The sequence below is a fragment of the Malania oleifera genome, chromosome 7, assembly GCF_029873635.1.
Source record: "Malania oleifera isolate guangnan ecotype guangnan chromosome 7, ASM2987363v1, whole genome shotgun sequence".
Lineage (NCBI taxonomy): Eukaryota > Viridiplantae > Streptophyta > Magnoliopsida > Santalales > Ximeniaceae > Malania > Malania oleifera.
The window spans coordinates 95,737,373-95,755,136 of record NC_080423.1 but is presented as its reverse complement, the minus strand read 5'-3'; the positions used below and the strand labels follow the sequence as shown (position 1 = coordinate 95,755,136).

At 37.4% G+C, this 17,764-nt stretch overlaps 2 protein-coding genes across 4 annotated transcripts; one reads left to right on the top strand and one right to left on the bottom strand.

Annotated features, from left to right (window-relative positions):
* Positions 1-946: 946 nt before the first annotated feature.
* LOC131159231 (benzyl alcohol O-benzoyltransferase) lies at positions 947-4,142 on the top strand. Of its 2 annotated transcripts, XM_058113969.1 has the most exons (3): positions 947-1,038; positions 1,479-1,909; positions 2,983-4,142. In XM_058113969.1, exons 2-3 carry the CDS (start codon positions 1,634-1,636, stop codon positions 3,922-3,924), a joined length of 1,218 nt encoding a protein of 405 aa, XP_057969952.1. In that variant the 5' UTR covers positions 947-1,038; positions 1,479-1,633; the 3' UTR covers positions 3,925-4,142. The 2 variants fall into 2 exon arrangements, with proteins under 2 accessions (XP_057969952.1, XP_057969951.1); XM_058113968.1 differs by having other exon boundaries at positions 1,029-1,909.
* A 309-nt stretch (positions 4,143-4,451) lies between these two features.
* LOC131159233 (uncharacterized) lies at positions 4,452-12,612 on the bottom strand. 2 transcript variants are annotated; one of them, XM_058113971.1, is made up of 3 exons: positions 12,425-12,612; positions 11,533-11,631; positions 4,452-5,180 (listed from the first exon to the last, which is right to left on the bottom strand). In XM_058113971.1, exon 3 carries the CDS (start codon positions 5,135-5,137, stop codon positions 4,589-4,591), a length of 549 nt encoding a protein of 182 aa, XP_057969954.1. In that variant the 5' UTR covers positions 5,138-5,180; positions 11,533-11,631; positions 12,425-12,612; the 3' UTR covers positions 4,452-4,588. The 2 variants fall into 2 exon arrangements, with proteins under 2 accessions (XP_057969954.1, XP_057969953.1); XM_058113970.1 differs by having other exon boundaries at positions 4,452-5,168.
* Between the last annotated feature and the right edge of the window lie 5,152 nt (positions 12,613-17,764).

Genomic DNA, 17,764 nt, shown 5'->3' with positions numbered 1-17,764 from the left:
TACAATAATTGAAAGATGGAAGGTAATGCCTAAATATCTGCTCTATAATAACTATACAATTATTTATAAATGGAAGGTGTAGATATTTCTCTAATAAAATTCAAGCAACAATATTCATGATTCTAAATATTTATATAAATTTTTTTTTTTAAAAGCTGTTTTGAAATCTAAAAAAAAAAAAAAAACATTATTTGACACATTTAAACAAAAAAAAATATATTTCTATACTTTTAGTATGAATATTGAAAAGTTAAAAAATAAGCCAATTTTTTTGTAATTGTTCAAAAAATTAAAATTTAGAAACAAAGTATGTTTTTTAAAAAATAAATAGGGTCTAATTTTTTATGTTTGGGAGGAAAAAAAAATATGGAGGGAGATTGAGGAACTATAATAATCAATTGGATGAAAGACATTGACTTCAACTTGAGATTTGATAAAAGATTTACTCTTCAAAGATTTTTAAAAAGATTTCGCCTAAAGTTTCAAATATCTTAGAAACCTCTCTATTAAAAAGACACTAACCTTTTCTTATATTTTATAAAAGTACAAAAATTTTGAAAAATCAAAGCGTTCCAAAATCAAATTTGCATAGAGGTGTCAGAGTTTTAAAACCTCAAGGAATGCTTAATAGTATTTTTAAATTTTCAAAAAAGTCAATATCCTTTTATCAAAACTCAAAAAAGATAATTAGAAACAACAATAAACTCATAAGGGCATGTTTGGTTAATTATGGTTCATGAAATTACGAGGAACTGACATGGCATACAATTCCCCATTCTATTAAGTATAAATAAGTAGACGGAAGTGTGGACGCAATTTCCTGTTTCACACGTACTCGTAGAGTGTGTGGAAGTCCAGGATTAAAAGGAAAAAGAAAGTGGTGTCTGCTGTATGTTTTTCTCGTCTAGGTTGACGAGAGGAGACTTGGAAACTTGGGAATTGCAGGAGAACCCAAAATGGTTGTTGATTCATTGAGGAAATTGAAGTAGCTAGAAGAGGGAGCTCAGTCCCGAGTTGGTAGATTCATTGTGTATTATGGTGAGAAATTATTAGGTTAAAATGTAAACACAGAGTTTCATTCTTTTTATTATTTTTATATTTACTATTACTTGGCATTGCATCTATGCTTAAATGATAGAGACAACTGTAATGTTGTTGGTAGTTTATGCTGTAATATTTCAGGTCATCTCTTCAGTCTTCCTCCGCGTGCCTGCGTGCCTATTTCTTTAATTATATACCTACTGAAAAAAAAAAAAAAATACCCACTGAACATGATTGGTATGGTTATGCAGCAAGCCTCTCATTGCTCTCCCTCTCAGCCGCAACCTCTCTCTCGATCTATAAATGAGAGTACTCCCAGAGCCCAAAACCACCAAGCCTCTCATTGCTCTCCCTCTCTCTCTCTCTCTCTCTCATTGCACATACTCCATCTCCGATCACTTCGTGAATATAACATTCTCCCATGGCATCATCCTCAGCCTCTCTCGCCTTCACCGTGCGACGGCGGGAGCCGGAGCTGGTGGCTCCGGCTAGGCCAACACCGCACGAGTTAAAGCCGCTCTCCGACATCGACGACCAGGAGGGTCTTCGGTTCCAAATCCCAGTCATACAGTTCTACCGGCGCGACCCCTCCATGCTGGGGAAGGATCCGGCGGCGGTGGTCCGACGGGCTCTGGCGGAGACGCTCGTTTTCTACTACCCCTTCGCCGGGCGGCTCCGGGAAGGCCCTGGCAGGAAGCTGGCAGTGGAGTGCACCGGCGAGGGCATAATGTTCGTGGAGGCCGACGCCGATATCACTCTCCGGCAGTTCGGGGACAAGCTCCAGCCGCCGTTCCCATGCTTGGAGGAGCTCCTTCACGACGTCCCGGGCTCCGGCGGAGTCCTCAACTGCCCTGTCCTCCTCGTTCAGGTATATAATTTGTGGGGCCCATCATTACAATTTGTGTACGTAAGTCCGTACACATGCATAATTTATTTATACAAATATATCATTAATTATTAAAGTTTAAATGGAAGATAATTCACCAACCAAATTTTTTTATCAAAAATTTTGGGTGGTTAAATTTGACTCAAACTAATATATATCCAAAAATTAATTTTTTCTTTTTTTTTTTAAGCTATATAATATAATGATCACGAATTTACTTAAAAACAAAATATTAATTAATTTCTTCCGGCTAAATGTACAATTTGCGACAAAAATGAATTTTTATTTTTATTTTTTTTAAAAGTACCAAAGTCATCCACATAACAGTCTCGTCTCAAGTTTATTAATAACTCTCACGAAAAACACTTGAAATTTACATAATAATCAATAAAACACCCTATGCATCAAACCAAACAAAAAGAAAAAACAAACATATATCTACCAAAAAAAAAAAAAAACCAACTAAACATACCACATATACAAATAACATTACGAATCTTTCAAGTAGATACCAAACCTTGTAAGAAACATCTCTTATGTTAAAAGACTTAAATTTTTTTATATATGAGATGTCAATAACTATTATATTCTTCTTAGCAGCGACATGATCAACTAAATCTAAAAATTAGAATTAAAATTTCAATCAACTCACAAGTGTTGATCATTTCAAAAAATAAAACTGAAGTAATTATGTTGAAAAATGAAAATATTTTTAAACGAGTTATATACTTGCTCATCTAAAAAAATATCGAAAGCAACTTTGTTAAAAAAAGTTTTTAAAAAATAATCAAGTTACATACCATTAAGTGTGTGGCTTAATTAATTAAATTGTTCAAAAATATAGATAATTTTATGCTTATAGAATCATTTTTAAAAGTATATTTGCCAAAGTATGGCTGGACAAGTAAAATTAAATTTAAGTGATAAATATATATATATATATATATATATTAAAAAAAGAAAAAAGAGGCACATCATAAATCAAATATGTGTAAAATTGCCCTCCCTTAATTAATTAATTTTAAATTGACTTGAATATTCGTTTCAATTCGCAGGTGACGCGCCTGAAGTGCGGGGGCTTCATCTTGGCCCTTCGCCTCAACCACACCATGAGCGACGCCGCCGGTCTGGTCCAATTCATGTCAGCCGTCGGAGAAGTGGCGCGTGGCGCGCGCGTACCCTCCAAGAAACCCGTGTGGGAAAGGGAGCTGCTAAACGCGCGTGATCCGCCGCGTGTGACGTGCACGCACCGCGAGTACGACCACGTCCCCGACACGAAGGGCACCGTCGTCCCGCTCGACTCCATGGTACACCGCTCCTTCTTCTTCGGCGCCGCCGAGGTCGCCGCACTCCACTGCCGCCTCCCGCTGCGCCTCCGCTCGTGCTCCGCCTTCGAGGTCCTCACCGCGTGCCTCTGGAGGTGCCGCACGGCCGCGCTCCGTCCCGATCCGGACGAGGAAGTCCGGGTGATCTGCATCGTCGACTCGCGGACTCGGTTCAACCCTCCGCTGCCGGCCGGATATTACGGGAACGCGTTCGCATTTCCGGCGGCGGTCGCCGCGGCGGGGGAGCTGTGCGGGAGGCCGCTGGGGCATGCGGTGGAGCTGGTGCGGCGTGCGAAGGCGAGGGTGACGACGGAGTACATGAGGTCGGTGGCGGATCTGATGGTGGCGAAGGGGCGGCCTCACTTCACGGTGGTGAGGACGTACCTGGTGTCGGACGTGACGCGGGCGGGGTTCGGGGAGGTGGATTTCGGGTGGGGGCGGCCGGCGTACGGGGGTCCGGCGAAGGGCGGGGTTGGGGCGATTCCGGGGGTGGCGAGTTTCTACATACCGTGGAAGGATGAGGTGAGGGGGGAGAAGGGGGTGGTGGTGCCGATTTGCTTGCCGGGGGAAGCAATGGAAAGATTTGTGGCGGAGCTGAATGGGATGTTGAAGGATGAGGAGGCCGGAGAGGACAGTGCTCAGACCTCCACCTTCGTTGTTTCTGCCCTGTAAACCCTTTTTCGAAAATTAAAAATAGAAATATCTAAGAGGCAGAGGTTAGGCGTGTGCGCTTGGTATCCTGGATTGGAACGTTTTTTGTTTTCTTGAGGTTGTAATTAATGTTGTTGTAATGTAAGTGTGTTTTTAATTCTACTTTTTTGGAAGTGCTAAATATTGATGGGGGCTTTCATAGATCAAATATAATGTGTTCTTAGTGTTACACTACTGCATATCATTAATTGTCCATTTAGAAATCATATGTTTGTTGAAACTGAGATAGGTATTTTGTTTTCTTTGAGATGGAGCTTGGAATTCAGATGCAAGAGCTTGTTTCAAGTGTTTTAGGGAGATCATTTTATGTTCATTTAAGGTGATTTTGTGATTCACACTTCTTATCATTATATCTAAATGACTGTCAATTTGATTATAAAAATAATAATAATTATTATCTAAAAATATTGTCAGTAAATTTATTTTTCAAGAAGAATATAATTTTTCCTATCAAAAAAGAAAAATTAAAAAAAAGTAGAAAATGATAATACTCTTTTAACATCTCTTAGACTTCATAAACAATGCCCCACGAAGAAACTAATTTCGGCTTAGGGCAGAGAAGAGGCAAAACACTATTTTGCAATTATAAGGTTATCACAACCAAAATTGCAAGTTTCAGCATAAATTACAGATCAACTTCGGTTGACATGCTAACGCCAGCATTTATCAAGAGACGTACTTTCAAAGAACAAGACCCGCAAAGAAGAAGAACTGACGCTGGCAAACCATCTACTGTCTCTAATGAAATCCCACTCCCACCCCTCAACACCACACATCCAATCTTCCCCAACTCCAAAGAATCAACTGAGAAATAATCACCGCACCGGCACTGCCGAAACAGCTCCAAAACTTCTCCGTCATCTTCAACCGTCATATCCTCCAAGCTCATGTCTTCTGCGGCTTCTGCATCCCATTGCACAGCCTGCAGCTCGCTGTCATAAGCTGCACGTGTCTTTGAATTGCTCAGGACTTCCCAAGCCTTCTGTACCTGCAAGAATCTATCTCCTACCTCACCATTGTGGTTTGGCATCTCGGATGTCTTTTGCAATTTATCTGGATGGAAGTTTAGGATGGCAGATCTGTAGCTTGAACGGATTTCTTCGTAGCTTGCATCTTCTTTCACTGAAAGAATATCATAGTGGGTTTTCTGGAGGGTGTTTTCTCCCAAAACCATGCTGGAGGATGCTCGTCTCCAATGGATCTCGCTGCATCGAATCCTAAAAAGTTTAGGTTTTTGTACAAATAAAAAACATGTGTTTTTAAACTATGTAAGAACATTGAAGATGGCTGAAATTAATATGTTTACAGCTGCACTAAATACTATCTGAGTTTGGCATCAGCAAGATTCCAAAGCAAAGAACTCCACACACCCAATCTCAAAAGATGCAAAATTATGCAGAGTAATTTCATGAAAATGATTTGCTCATGGCAAATTTTATATAGGCTCCAGCCATCAAGTGCAGCATATGACATATTCTCGCGCTGGACTGCAACAAAAGTTGTTTTCAATCATGAAATGCACCACATAAGATCAACCAGGGCATATCCCTTAAACTATTGATAATAAATTGGCAAAAGTAGACTGCAGTACTATGTCTATGACGCACAGAAATCCATTCAACAAAAACCAACTGGGGGAAAAATGACATTTGACTTCAATGAAGGCAAAAGACATTTTAACTGGAATTTTTTCAGTCTCTTATCAACAGTTCACTCTTGGGGCTAGTTGTAGACTTGCAGTTTCATCATACACATCCTTGATTCTGTCTTCTTACCTCTATTAACTCTCACTAACAGCCTCCAAATCATATTTCAATCCCTAATTTAACCTATTCCCCAATTTCTCCCAAAAACTATATCCTAAATTAGTTCCCCCTATTTTCCCATACTTCTCCTACACTGCCAAGCCACTGAGTAACAAAATCCAATGAGTTCCCACACACGCCGAATAGGATGCAGCATGCTTATGAACATCCAACAAATCTAAGCTTTTTACCATCAAAACCATGTGACCCAATATGTAAGCATGGCAAAAATTGCAGAAATGTTTTTTTTTTTTTTTAATTCATGATTTTGTTTCATTTTTTATTAAGAAATCATAGCATTTTTGGAAATGTAACATCTATATTTATAACAATACAAAAAAACACGAGCTCCCCCCCCCCCCCCGGCGCGCGCCCCCAAATGCCCCAAAAACAAAAGAAATGATTTATGCACCCAACATAGAACAGAAAAACTCTTCTAAGCTAATGGGAAGTCATTAACTGCTGAGTCAACCTTACAAAAGTATACAAAAACTTTTGTAACCTTCTAATTGGATTCCTAACCTTTTATGCCAGCCATAATTAACAAACTATAACACAACTCTATCAAAGAAAAAAGGGAATTCTAACACTCTAACCTCAATTTTATAAATCCAAATTATTAATGATATTTTCATTAAGATAACACTTTTTGAATTTTAGGAAATTGGGATTACTGTTTAAGAGTAATACTTGAGCTTATTTATGTCTCTAAAATCATTTTCCTTACTTTTTCAAGAATTATCAGCCTACAAAAGATGAAATTTTTTAAAAATTGGGTTGTACTGAAAACTTTAGGGTGTTTCTCCTACATCTCCCTGCTCCAGTGAGCCCAACCAGTCAATACCAATCAAAGCAGTCAGACAAAATGATTTGCATATGCATGGACACAATAGTCACTGCAGCTATCTCACAAGTTACACCAACTTTTTATATAAATGGTGATTCATTTCCTAAAGCTGAACATGTCTCAACAAGACTAATAGTTCTGGAATGAAAATCAATTGGCATCAATTATACATACTACAAGCAAATTAACCCAAGCCAACAATAAAAATAAATAAAATTTGGAACCACTTAAGATATCATGACAGGAAACAACAAATAGAACTCTGAAGATCATAAATAAAGCACACCAACAAATAAAAATGCAAATAACCTGTGGAAAATTAGTCAAACAGGTATTCAGTTGAATGCATATTTAAAAGCAGACGAGCAAGTCAGTCGAGGTAGCTAGCAAACTATGGATGAATCTCTGCACGCAATTTCTTGAGCTATGAAATTGTTGCCCAATATTCAGAATGTTTAGATCTATATTGTTTAATTTCCTTCGGAGATCAGAGTTCTAGACTGCTAAAGAAGAAAAACACAAGCAGGTAGGATGATGACCTGTGAAAGCTGATGGTCGCGATGGCTGTGGCTTGTAATGTTCTCAAAATGACCAGGGCAATTGTTATGTCTGCAACTATTGTTGTATTCCTATGATAATAGGACAGGCACCTCCAGGTCATCTATAGAGATAAAGAAGTGAGAGAAAAACAACAACATCAACAACAACTACAGGCCTTAAGTCCCACTAAGTGGGATTGGCTATATGAATCCTTGCCGCAGGTTCACACGATCGAGGGCATTTTTCCTCTACTAATTTAAGAGTAGTTAAATCCCTCCTCACTACCTAATTCCAAGTTATTTTATGTCTACACCTACCTCTTCTAGTACCATTAACAATAACTAGTTCACTTCTCCTTGCTAGTGCACTACCTGACCTGCATTTCAAATGCCCAAACCACCTAAGGCGCCCCTCCCTTATCGTATATTCTATCGGTGTTATGCCTAATTTATTGCAAATATGATTTTTCCTTAATTTATCTTTTAATGTTGCACGACTCATCCACCTTAACATTTGCATTTCGAAAACATTTACATTTTGAATATGTTGTTTCTTAGTTACTTAATATTCTGATCCATACAGCATGGCTGGTCGTAAGACCATTCTATAAAACTTTCATTTTAGTTTTAATGGTATTCTACGATCACATAACATACTTGAAGCACTCCTCTATTTTACCAACCTTGTTTTAACTATATGAACTACATCATCTTCAATTTCTCCTTCTACTTGCATAATATATCCAAGATATTGAGAACTACTAGTGCTGTTTATTTCTTGATTATCAAGTTTATTCTTATCTTCAATATTCCTCCTTACATGGCTGAAATTACATTTCATATATTATGTCTTATTTCAACTTATCCTAAAATCTCTAGACTCTAAAGTTGTTCTCTAAAGTTCTAACTTAGATTCCACCCTAGTCCTATTTTTGACAATCAAAACATTATTATCTGCAAACAACATACATCATGGGATCTAGTTTTGGATATTCCTATTGAGTTCATCAATTACTAAAGCAAACAAATAGGAACTCAACATAGAACCTTGATGAACAGCTATTGTAATTGGAAATTCTCTCAACTCACCTCCTGTAGTCCTAACAGTAGTCGTTACTCTATCATATGCTAAATCAATAAAAACCATATACAAGTCCCTCTTCTTTTCCTTAAACTTTTCCATTAATCTTCTTAGAAAATAAACAGCTTTTGTTGTCGAGCTCCCAAGCATAAAACCAAATTCATTCTATGAAACCATCGCTTCCAACCTTACACTCTTTATTCAATTACCTTTTCCCACAGTTTCATGATATGATTCATAAGTTTAATTCCACAATAGTTATTACTACTTGGATATCTTACTTCGGTTTTGTTTTTTTTTTTTTTCAACGATTTATGTTGCCCTTTCTCCTCTAGTCTTAGTACAAATATCGAGTACTAGGACTTTATGTTATGTAGTCAAGCTTTTCCTAGGATAACTTTATAACTCTTTCAAGCTAAACAATCACCCTCCTATTTAAGAAAAAATCTATTTGGCTTTTATTTTGTTCACTCAAGTTATTAAGTGTTTTTCTCTTTTCTTAAAACAAGTATACAAGCTCGTATGACATGGAAAAATCTAGGATCATATCACTGGGCTCACTTTTAACTCCATATCCATGTCCTCTATATATCCTCTCATAACCTATATTATCTTTTCCAATTTGTCCATTCAAATCAACTTCTATGAATATTTTTTCAAATCCGGGTACACCTTGTATAATACTATTCATATCTTCTCAAAATTATTTTTTAAGTTTTTTCTATCAAACCTAATTGGGGAGAATATGCACTAATAACATTTACTATCTCTAAGCCTAGAGCTACCTTGATTTTTATGATCCCGTCCCCTATTCTTTCAACATCTACCACATTATCCTTTAGGTTTTTGTCTACAATGATTGCCACCCCATTTATATTTTTTTATTTTCCAGTGTACCAAAGTTTAAATCTTGATTTTCCCATTTCACTAGCTTTCTCCTCTACCCCCTTAGTCTCTTGGAGGCAAATTAAGTTAGTTTTTCTTCTAATCATTGTATCAACTAGCTTCATGCTTTTTCCTATACGTGTCCCTATGTTCCAAGTTGCTACCAAACCCTAGTTTCTTGTACTAACCTTAACCTTCCTCGCCTATAATGGCCTAGCCTAGCCCATTCTTGTCCATTTTTTGCTATGCTCAGGTGATATGAGTGCAACCACATCACTTGCACGAGACGATTCAGTGAACATTGGGTAAGGATTCATATCATAAGATCTGACAAATTTTACACTGGTCGTCAGCTACCTAACGCAGTCCCCCTTCTTTATCCAAGCTTGGGACCGGCTGTGTGCAGGGATATTTCGAGCATTTAGTGCTACACAGGCTGAGGACAACTATCTGCTAGCTAAAGAGAGATAAGATTTAGCAAATAAAATATTGTAGCCCTGTAATGAAGACTAGACAAGAATCTTGTGCATAAATTTTGTTTTCGAAAAAAAAAAAACAAAACAAAACAAAACAAAAACAAAGTGAAAAGATTACTGCATAGGCTGAAAAGCAAGACTTTGCATGTTCTTAACTAGGAAACAAAAGGAAAGTCAATTATTATTGGGAATATATATAAATAGGATGTCTTTTTTTGTCAATAAGTGGTTGATGCAAATTATTATACACATTCAAAGCATGGAAACTAGAAACCTAAGCGCTAAATCTACGTAATCTACTCCTTTTCTAACCTGCATCCACTTTCAAATTGTCCAAAAACACAGGCCCTGGAGCTTAGTCCAGGATCCACGCACACACATTAAAACAGAAATTGAGTGATAGAGAAAATATCACCAAAGGCAAACAATGGCGATGGACTGCAATTATGTGTGTTAGAGCCCAAAGGCCTATCTCACCAAGAGCCTATGAACGTAAACAAGATGGATTGTGCAACGGATCTGGTTAGGGAGTTAAGAGGCAGATGCAGAGGAATGCTAACTGAAGTGTGATGGTAATGGATGCAGCAACACGGAACAAAGTCAGCTCAGATGTCTCGTCAAAAAGAGGAACAGTCAAGGAGGGACAATCGATCAGTTGTCTAGTTGGCGTTTTTGGAGCTTTAGATCTGAGCTTGACAGTGCAGATTGGCGCAAAAGGCTCTCTCAATGAATGCCCCATTGTCCAGTCGAAAAGAGAAGAGACAGTTGGAAAAGACAACAGACCAGTCGTCTTGTCTGAAAAAACTCGACGAATACTATCAGAACTTTCAATACTTCGAATCTGAGCTCACCGGGGCTAGATCTGGGCTTGATGGAGACTACCATTCAGACCAGAGGGGCAGGAAAGGGAGAGAGTCAATGTTGAGAGAGAGGAAAAATTTTGTGAGGGAGAGAGAGGCCTTGAGGGGGCATAAAGCAATGGATTTTTGCAATATGGTTTCATGCACAAAACATCTTTGGGGGGAGGGGGAGCCAATGGCTAGTGGATAAAAATATCATTGGTCACTAAGATTTTCGCCAGTACATATATACATGTATAATTTTGCACTAGCGAAGGTACATGTACTAGAGAACTATATTCTCTGATTCTCTTTTTTTTCTAATTTTTTTATTTTAAATAAATAAAATCAATAAGAATATACTCTACACGATTGTTGCATACCCGCTCCTAAAGCACATCTTTATTCTTGCAACCTAACCTCTCCAAACCTAGAATCACACTGTTTTCCTTAAACAAGGGTTTAGATCACCCTTGAGCCAATTTATCACCAGAACATTGCTTCAATGATTTATCATCAAAACAGTGTCGCACAAACTTTCATATTCTCAAAGAAAAAGGTTTGTTAATACAATGATTTTTTATCTCATTGTTAAACAAGAGTGTAGATCACACAAAGTTCACAAAAATGTGTGTATGCTTAGTGGTGGATCCTAGATCATTGATCATTGGGGCAATCCTAAACATAATGAATAAAGTGATTTTTTCTTCATTTATTTAAATTTTTTTAAAAGTATTCACTATAAATTTTTCATAAAAAATCAGTTTTTAAAAGCATTTGTTTACCATAAATTCATCTATTCATATCCTTTTCAAAATGGTAAATATCACCATCATATTTTATAAATAATTATATGTCAACATCAACAATAACCAAAAAAAAATGGCACACATATAACATGTCCCTGTCAAAAATTGTATCATCTTTTTTAACACATTTCATTCAATATAATGTATTATCCCAAAAATGCATATTTTATAACTTATCATTTATCAACATCATCAGCAAAAAAATAAAATAAAATAAAATAGCACATATAAACTATACTCAAAATAAAACATTACTAAAATTTATGAGATAAAGAAAAAGTGGTTTACCTCTTGATCCTCTCCAAGTGTGCTGGTATTCTCCCACTTTCCTTATCTCCGTAAATTTATCTCTCAAATTAGGGGTTTTGCCTTCAACTTTCAAGTAACCTGCCAAAAATACAAGCAAATGTGTTGAAAAATTAATGTATTGAAATTTCATGAAAACTAAGTTGAAAAACTGAAATCAATTTTCTCATTTGTTGTCTTCCATTCTGAATTATATTACTATATTAATATCCATGTACAAATAAAACCGAAATTTACCAAATTGTGCACCATAATTATGTGCCATATAAATTAAAATTTACCTTAATTTAGTTGTGAAATAGTTTGATATTTAATTAAATTCAACAAACAGCTCAGAACAATATTTGGGCCGTAGCAGTGAATAATCCCATTCATTTGTACACAACTACATATTACCATACTCATAATCCTCATCACCTGGATTACAGCATAAGCAGCTTCCTATACACAGCAACACGAGTCATAAAATCAATCATATTCATTGGTACCCCTAATTCCTTAAACCTTCCCAATCCCCAGTCCCTATCACCCAAAAACCATAACCTTATGCTTGGGAGAGGCCTTGGATTTTAATTTGTGTGAATTTGGACAAAATGTAACACACAATTATATTAGATTTTTATCCAAATCAATTCAAATCCAAATCCAAAAAAACTCGAAATCCATGCTCCCAAACGCAGCATAAGTGGTAGCAGTCCAGCAGGAACTCACACGGCCAAGGGAAGAAACAACCCCAGATACCCAATGCGCCAATACCCATAATTCCTCAAACCTTCCCATGCCCGATCCCCATAACGGTATACCCGGGCCATGGCAGAAATCCGCTAGCAAACTAACAGTTATTAGGGTTTTTATCAGAAAGCGGAAGACTTACAGCCACAAAACGTGGGCTTTCAGATTCTTGGCGAATTCCGGAGATTGAGGAACAGTAGAAGTCCCCCAGTCGTCGCTTGTCTGCTCGCGTGAAGGAGATGGAGGCGCCGGAGGTTCTCTCTCTTCAGTTACAGCTATGAAGGGCGTTTGCGGTTCGCCCTCTTTTCTAAGACCAACAGCTTCTTTTTCAGTTTTCACCAGAATTTTTCAAAAACAAATTTAAAAAAAAAAAAAACTGAAAAAAATATTATTTTAATTTCATTACGGGTGTTTTTAGTAATTATACAAAAGTAATGAGGCAGTAATAAAAGTATTTTGCATATTCAAAAAACTATAAATAAATAAAAATGTGAAAAAATAGTTGGTTATTAAAGTGGCACATGTCCCCGTCGACGAACTCAATAAGCCACTTCGTCGACGAACTCTTCACATTCGTCGACGAGGACCTGCTGTGACCCCCATTACAATTTTTTTTCTCTCCCTCTTTTATTATTTAAATATCATAATTCTTTGGGTCATTACATTCTCTCCTCTTTATAAAAATTTCGCCCTCGAAATTTGTTATCCATACGATTCATCATCCCCTAAAAAAAATAGTCTACTTATTTTATTACTTACCCTCACTTATAATTGAAGAATAACGTGGTTACATTCAAAGTTCTGGGAGATTATATATACAAAATAAAATTCTCCCAAAACCAAAATACTACTCACTAATTAAACGATAACCTGCAAAAGAAATATTATATAATTACTTATACTTTACAAGATTATGACTGAACCCGATGGAATAATTGCTGGTATTTATGTCTTATATGTTCCTCGAGTTCCCAAGAAGCTTCTTCTATTGCGTGATTCCTCCACAAGACTGTCACTAAAGGAATCTTCTTATTACGTAATTCCTACTCTTTCTTGTCCAGAATCTGTACTAGTATTTCCTCATAGACTAGCGAATCACTGAGTTCTAATTCACCATAATGGATTACATGAGAAGGGTCTAGGACGTATTTCCTCAACATAAAAATGTGGAATACGTCGTGTATCTTGGACAACTCAGGTGGTAAAGCTAACCTCTAGGCAACCAGCTCTACTTTCTCTAGAATCTTGAACGGACCAATAAACCTAAGGCTAAGCTTGTCTTTCCTTCCAAATCTCATAACCTCTTTTAACGAAGTTATTTTCAAAAACACATGGTCACCGATATCCGGCATAACTCTTCTGTCGGCTCTAAACTGCACTGATTCTATCTCTGATGAGTCGAACCTTATCATATGCTTACTGTGCTAACTCTGGCCCTACAACTCGCCACTCACCCATCTCATCCGAATATAAAGGAGAAAGACATCTCCTACTATAGAGCGCCTCAAACGGTATCATGCCAATATTGGCCTGATGACTGTTATTGTACGCAAACTCCACCAGCGGCATATACTGGGTCCAACTACCCCCAAAGTCCAGCACGCATGCTCGAAGCATATCTTCTAATATCTTAATTTTCCTCTCAGTCTGCCCGTCTAACTGAGGATGGAATGTCGTGCTAAAAGATAACTGAGACTCTAAAGCTTCCTACAAGCTCCTCCAAAATCGTGATGTGAAATGTGGGTCCCGATCTGACACTATAAATACTGGCACTCCATGAGAACGGACTATCTCCTGAATATAAATCTCCGCCAGTCTGTTAATGGAGTAGCTGATCTTGATGGGAAGAAAATGGACGGTCTTAGTCAAATGATCTACTATCACCCAAATTACATTCTGGCCATGCAATGCTGACGGCAGCCCTAAAACAAAATCCATAGATATATGATCTCATTTTCACTCTAGGATAAAAAGTGGCTGCAACTGGCCTGTTGGCCTCTGGTGCTTAGCTTTTACCTGCTAGCACGTCAAACATTGTGCTACACACTCGGCAATCTCCTTCTTCATATCACTCCACCAATAAGACCCTCGCAGATCCCTATACATTTTCGTACTGTCAGGATGAACTGTGTATAAAGATCTGTGAGCCTCTTCTAAGATGATCTTCCTGATATCAACATCAGCAGGAACGCATAATTTAAAACGGAACTGCAAAGCTCCATCATCTGTAATACAGAATTCCTTTCCTTGACCATTCTGTATTTTGACCATTACCTCTACTAATTCTAGATCATCTTTCTGAGTAGCTTTAATCCTTTCCTGCAGAGTAGGCTGTACCACTAAACTGGCAATACATACCTGAGAATCACTCTCAACCAACTCTATGCCAAGTCTCTCTAGATCCATCATGGTCAGATATTGAATCTTCATAATTGCCCGTGCTGGTCCCACAGACTTCCTGCTCAATGCATCAGTTACCATGTTTGCTTTTCCTAGGTGGTAACTGATAGTACAATCAAAATCTTTAATTAGCTCCAATCACCTTCTCTGCATCATGTTCAATTCTTTTTGAGTGAAAAAGTACTTTAGGCTCTTATGGTCATAGCAGATTTCACATCGCTCGCCATAAAGGTAATGCCTCCAATTCTTCAATGCACGTACTACTGCAGTCAATTCAAGATCATGGGTAGGGTAGTTCTTTTCATATTCTTTCAACTGTCTGGAAGTATACGCAACCACCCTTGTGATGACCCAAAGAATAATTGTATTTAAATAATTAAGAGAGAGGAAAAATGGAAATAATAAAAGGCAGTAGCAGGTTTCATCAACGACATAGTGTTTTAGGCTCGTCGACGAGAAAACACCAAGACGTTATATTAGGCGACTTTAAATTTCGTCGACGAAGGAAAGAGCTCGTTGATGAGGTGACGTGGCTCGTCGATGAAGCTCATAGTATAAATAGCCCAAAACCTCGGATTTTTACGTAGAAAAACAACAAAAATCCTCTCTCTCTCTCTCTCTCTCTCTCTCTCTCTCTCTCTCTCTCTCTCTCTCTCTCTCCTATACAGTTTCTTCCTCTTCTTTCTTCGATTCTGACTCCATTAGTCACCGGATTGATGATTTGAGGCCACCACGACGCTCTTAGGAAAGTTCTCTCTAAGTCTGCCGAAGTGGATTGTTGGTGGGACAGAGTTGAATTTCATCCCAAATTCAGGGTAAGGTCTTTTATCTAATATTTGGCTTTCCAGAAGTTGTAGAAAGTGTAGTAGTCGAAGAAATAGTGATATTTTGTTCTAAAAAATGTTGTTTTCAGGGTGTTATGTAGGGAACCCTGCAGGTGTAGGACCAGTCAAAGTAGGGGACTTTAACAAGAATATGGTAAAGAAAATATGCTATGCTAGGAAACCTTATTATGATTTGAGTACAAATTATATGTTTTCATCGAATTATTATTCAGATCATAAATATAGTTTTCAGAACCCGATAACATGGATATTTAGTTGTGTGGCATAAGTTTAATATCAGATCAGCACAGAATTTATACAGTTTTCAGAATACGATGATTTACAGTATACGTACAGAAACCTATATTTCACAGCATTCTCAGAATATTATGATATACCAATTTCAGAACCATAACATACAGTTATCACAGTTAATCAGATATTTCAGTTATTCAATTATGCAGATACCTCAGATATTCAGTTATTATAGTTTATTCAGATCAGTTTATATAATGTATGGTTATTTCAGTTGTTACAAAATCATGGTAAAAGCTGTATTTTAGAAATATCAATTATTTATATATAGTATCAGACCCTGATGAACCATATTCAGCCAGCAGAGCACGGTACCGTAACTATATTCAGTTTAGAGTGTAACCACTACTCAGATAGTATGTGGTATTCAAAAGTCGATCGTGTCAATGTTGTGGAGAGGCTCCCCATCAGATATGGGTTGAGGGGGCCGATCTAACTGTTGGAGTTCAGTTGACTTACCCTGGTCGGCCAGCCAATTTAGGTCCTGCCTTCGGGCCGCACAACCCTGTCATGAGGGGTTAAATCATGACTTTTAGTTATCCATCTAGGGAATTTTCTTAGCTATTATATATGTGTATGATCTAATTTTCAAAAAATAGTCATACCTATAGATATTAGCAGTATTATGAATAAAATATTCAGAAAAATCAGTTTACGTTAAGCAACCTAGGCATGATTTATTTTGCATCAAGTATACAGGTTTTATTCAGTTGTGTTATTTATGGTATTTTCCTAAATCAGATTTTACAAGCATGTAGCTCACTTGCCACACACTAGTAATAGCATATTTCATCTTACTGAGCGTCGTCTCGTCCCAATGAATTGTCATTTTTCAGGTGATCTAATCAGGCGAGCAGATCAGGCTCGCAGGTAGAGGGGCTACTTGCCTAGTCAGTAGGGTGAATCTTTTTAGGGAAAGGAGTACTATTGTGTAGCCTAGTTCGGTTATGTATGTGTAATTTGAGAATAACCTAGCACTCTGGTATTATAAATATATATATATGGTTGTGGATATATGAATTCAGCTTCTCGCTGTTTAGGTTGATAAAAAGATTTATATTAGAAGGTATCAAAGTAGTGTAAACTTCAATATATATGTATATTTAAAAAATAAATAAAAATTAGCAGGTCGTTACAATCCTGCCATGTTGCATCAATACATAGTAAAGTCCCTTCAAGGACACATCACTATAGATAACATAACCCTCAACCCCTAACGGAATGATTAGCATTGGTGCCGTGACAAGCCATTACTTCAATTCTTGAAAATTGTCGTCCCATTCAAATCTGGTATTTTTCCTAGTCAATTGTGTCAGAGGCCCAAATAACGACGAGAATCTCTTAACAAAACGACGGTAATACCCAGTTAGCCCCAAGAAACTCCTGATCTCCTGAACGTTCCTCGGTCTAGCCCAATTCACTACTGCATCAATTTTACTAGGATCCACAGAAATTTCATCCCCTAAAATGACATGCCCCCAAAACACAACCTTCTCGAGCTAGAATTCATATTTTCTAAACTTGGCGTATAACTTATTTTCCCTGAGCGTCTGTAAAACCTGCCTCAAATGCATCTCATGCTCCTCATAGCTCCTCGAATAGACTAGTACATCATCAATAAAAACAACAACAAACCGATCTAAACATTGGTGGAAGATTCTATTAATCAAATCCATAAATATTGTAGGAGCATTCGTCAAACCATACAACATAACAAGAAACTCATAATGCCCATAACTGGTCTTAAAGGCCATCTTCGAGACATCTTCTGCCCTTACCCTTACTTGATGATAACCTGATCTAAGATCAATCTTAGAATACACCCCCCTGGAGCTGGTCAAATAAATTATCTATACGGGGTAGAGGATACTTATTCTTGATTGTCACCTTATTAATTTCCCTATAATCTATACACATCCTCATGGACCCGTCTTTTTTTTTTT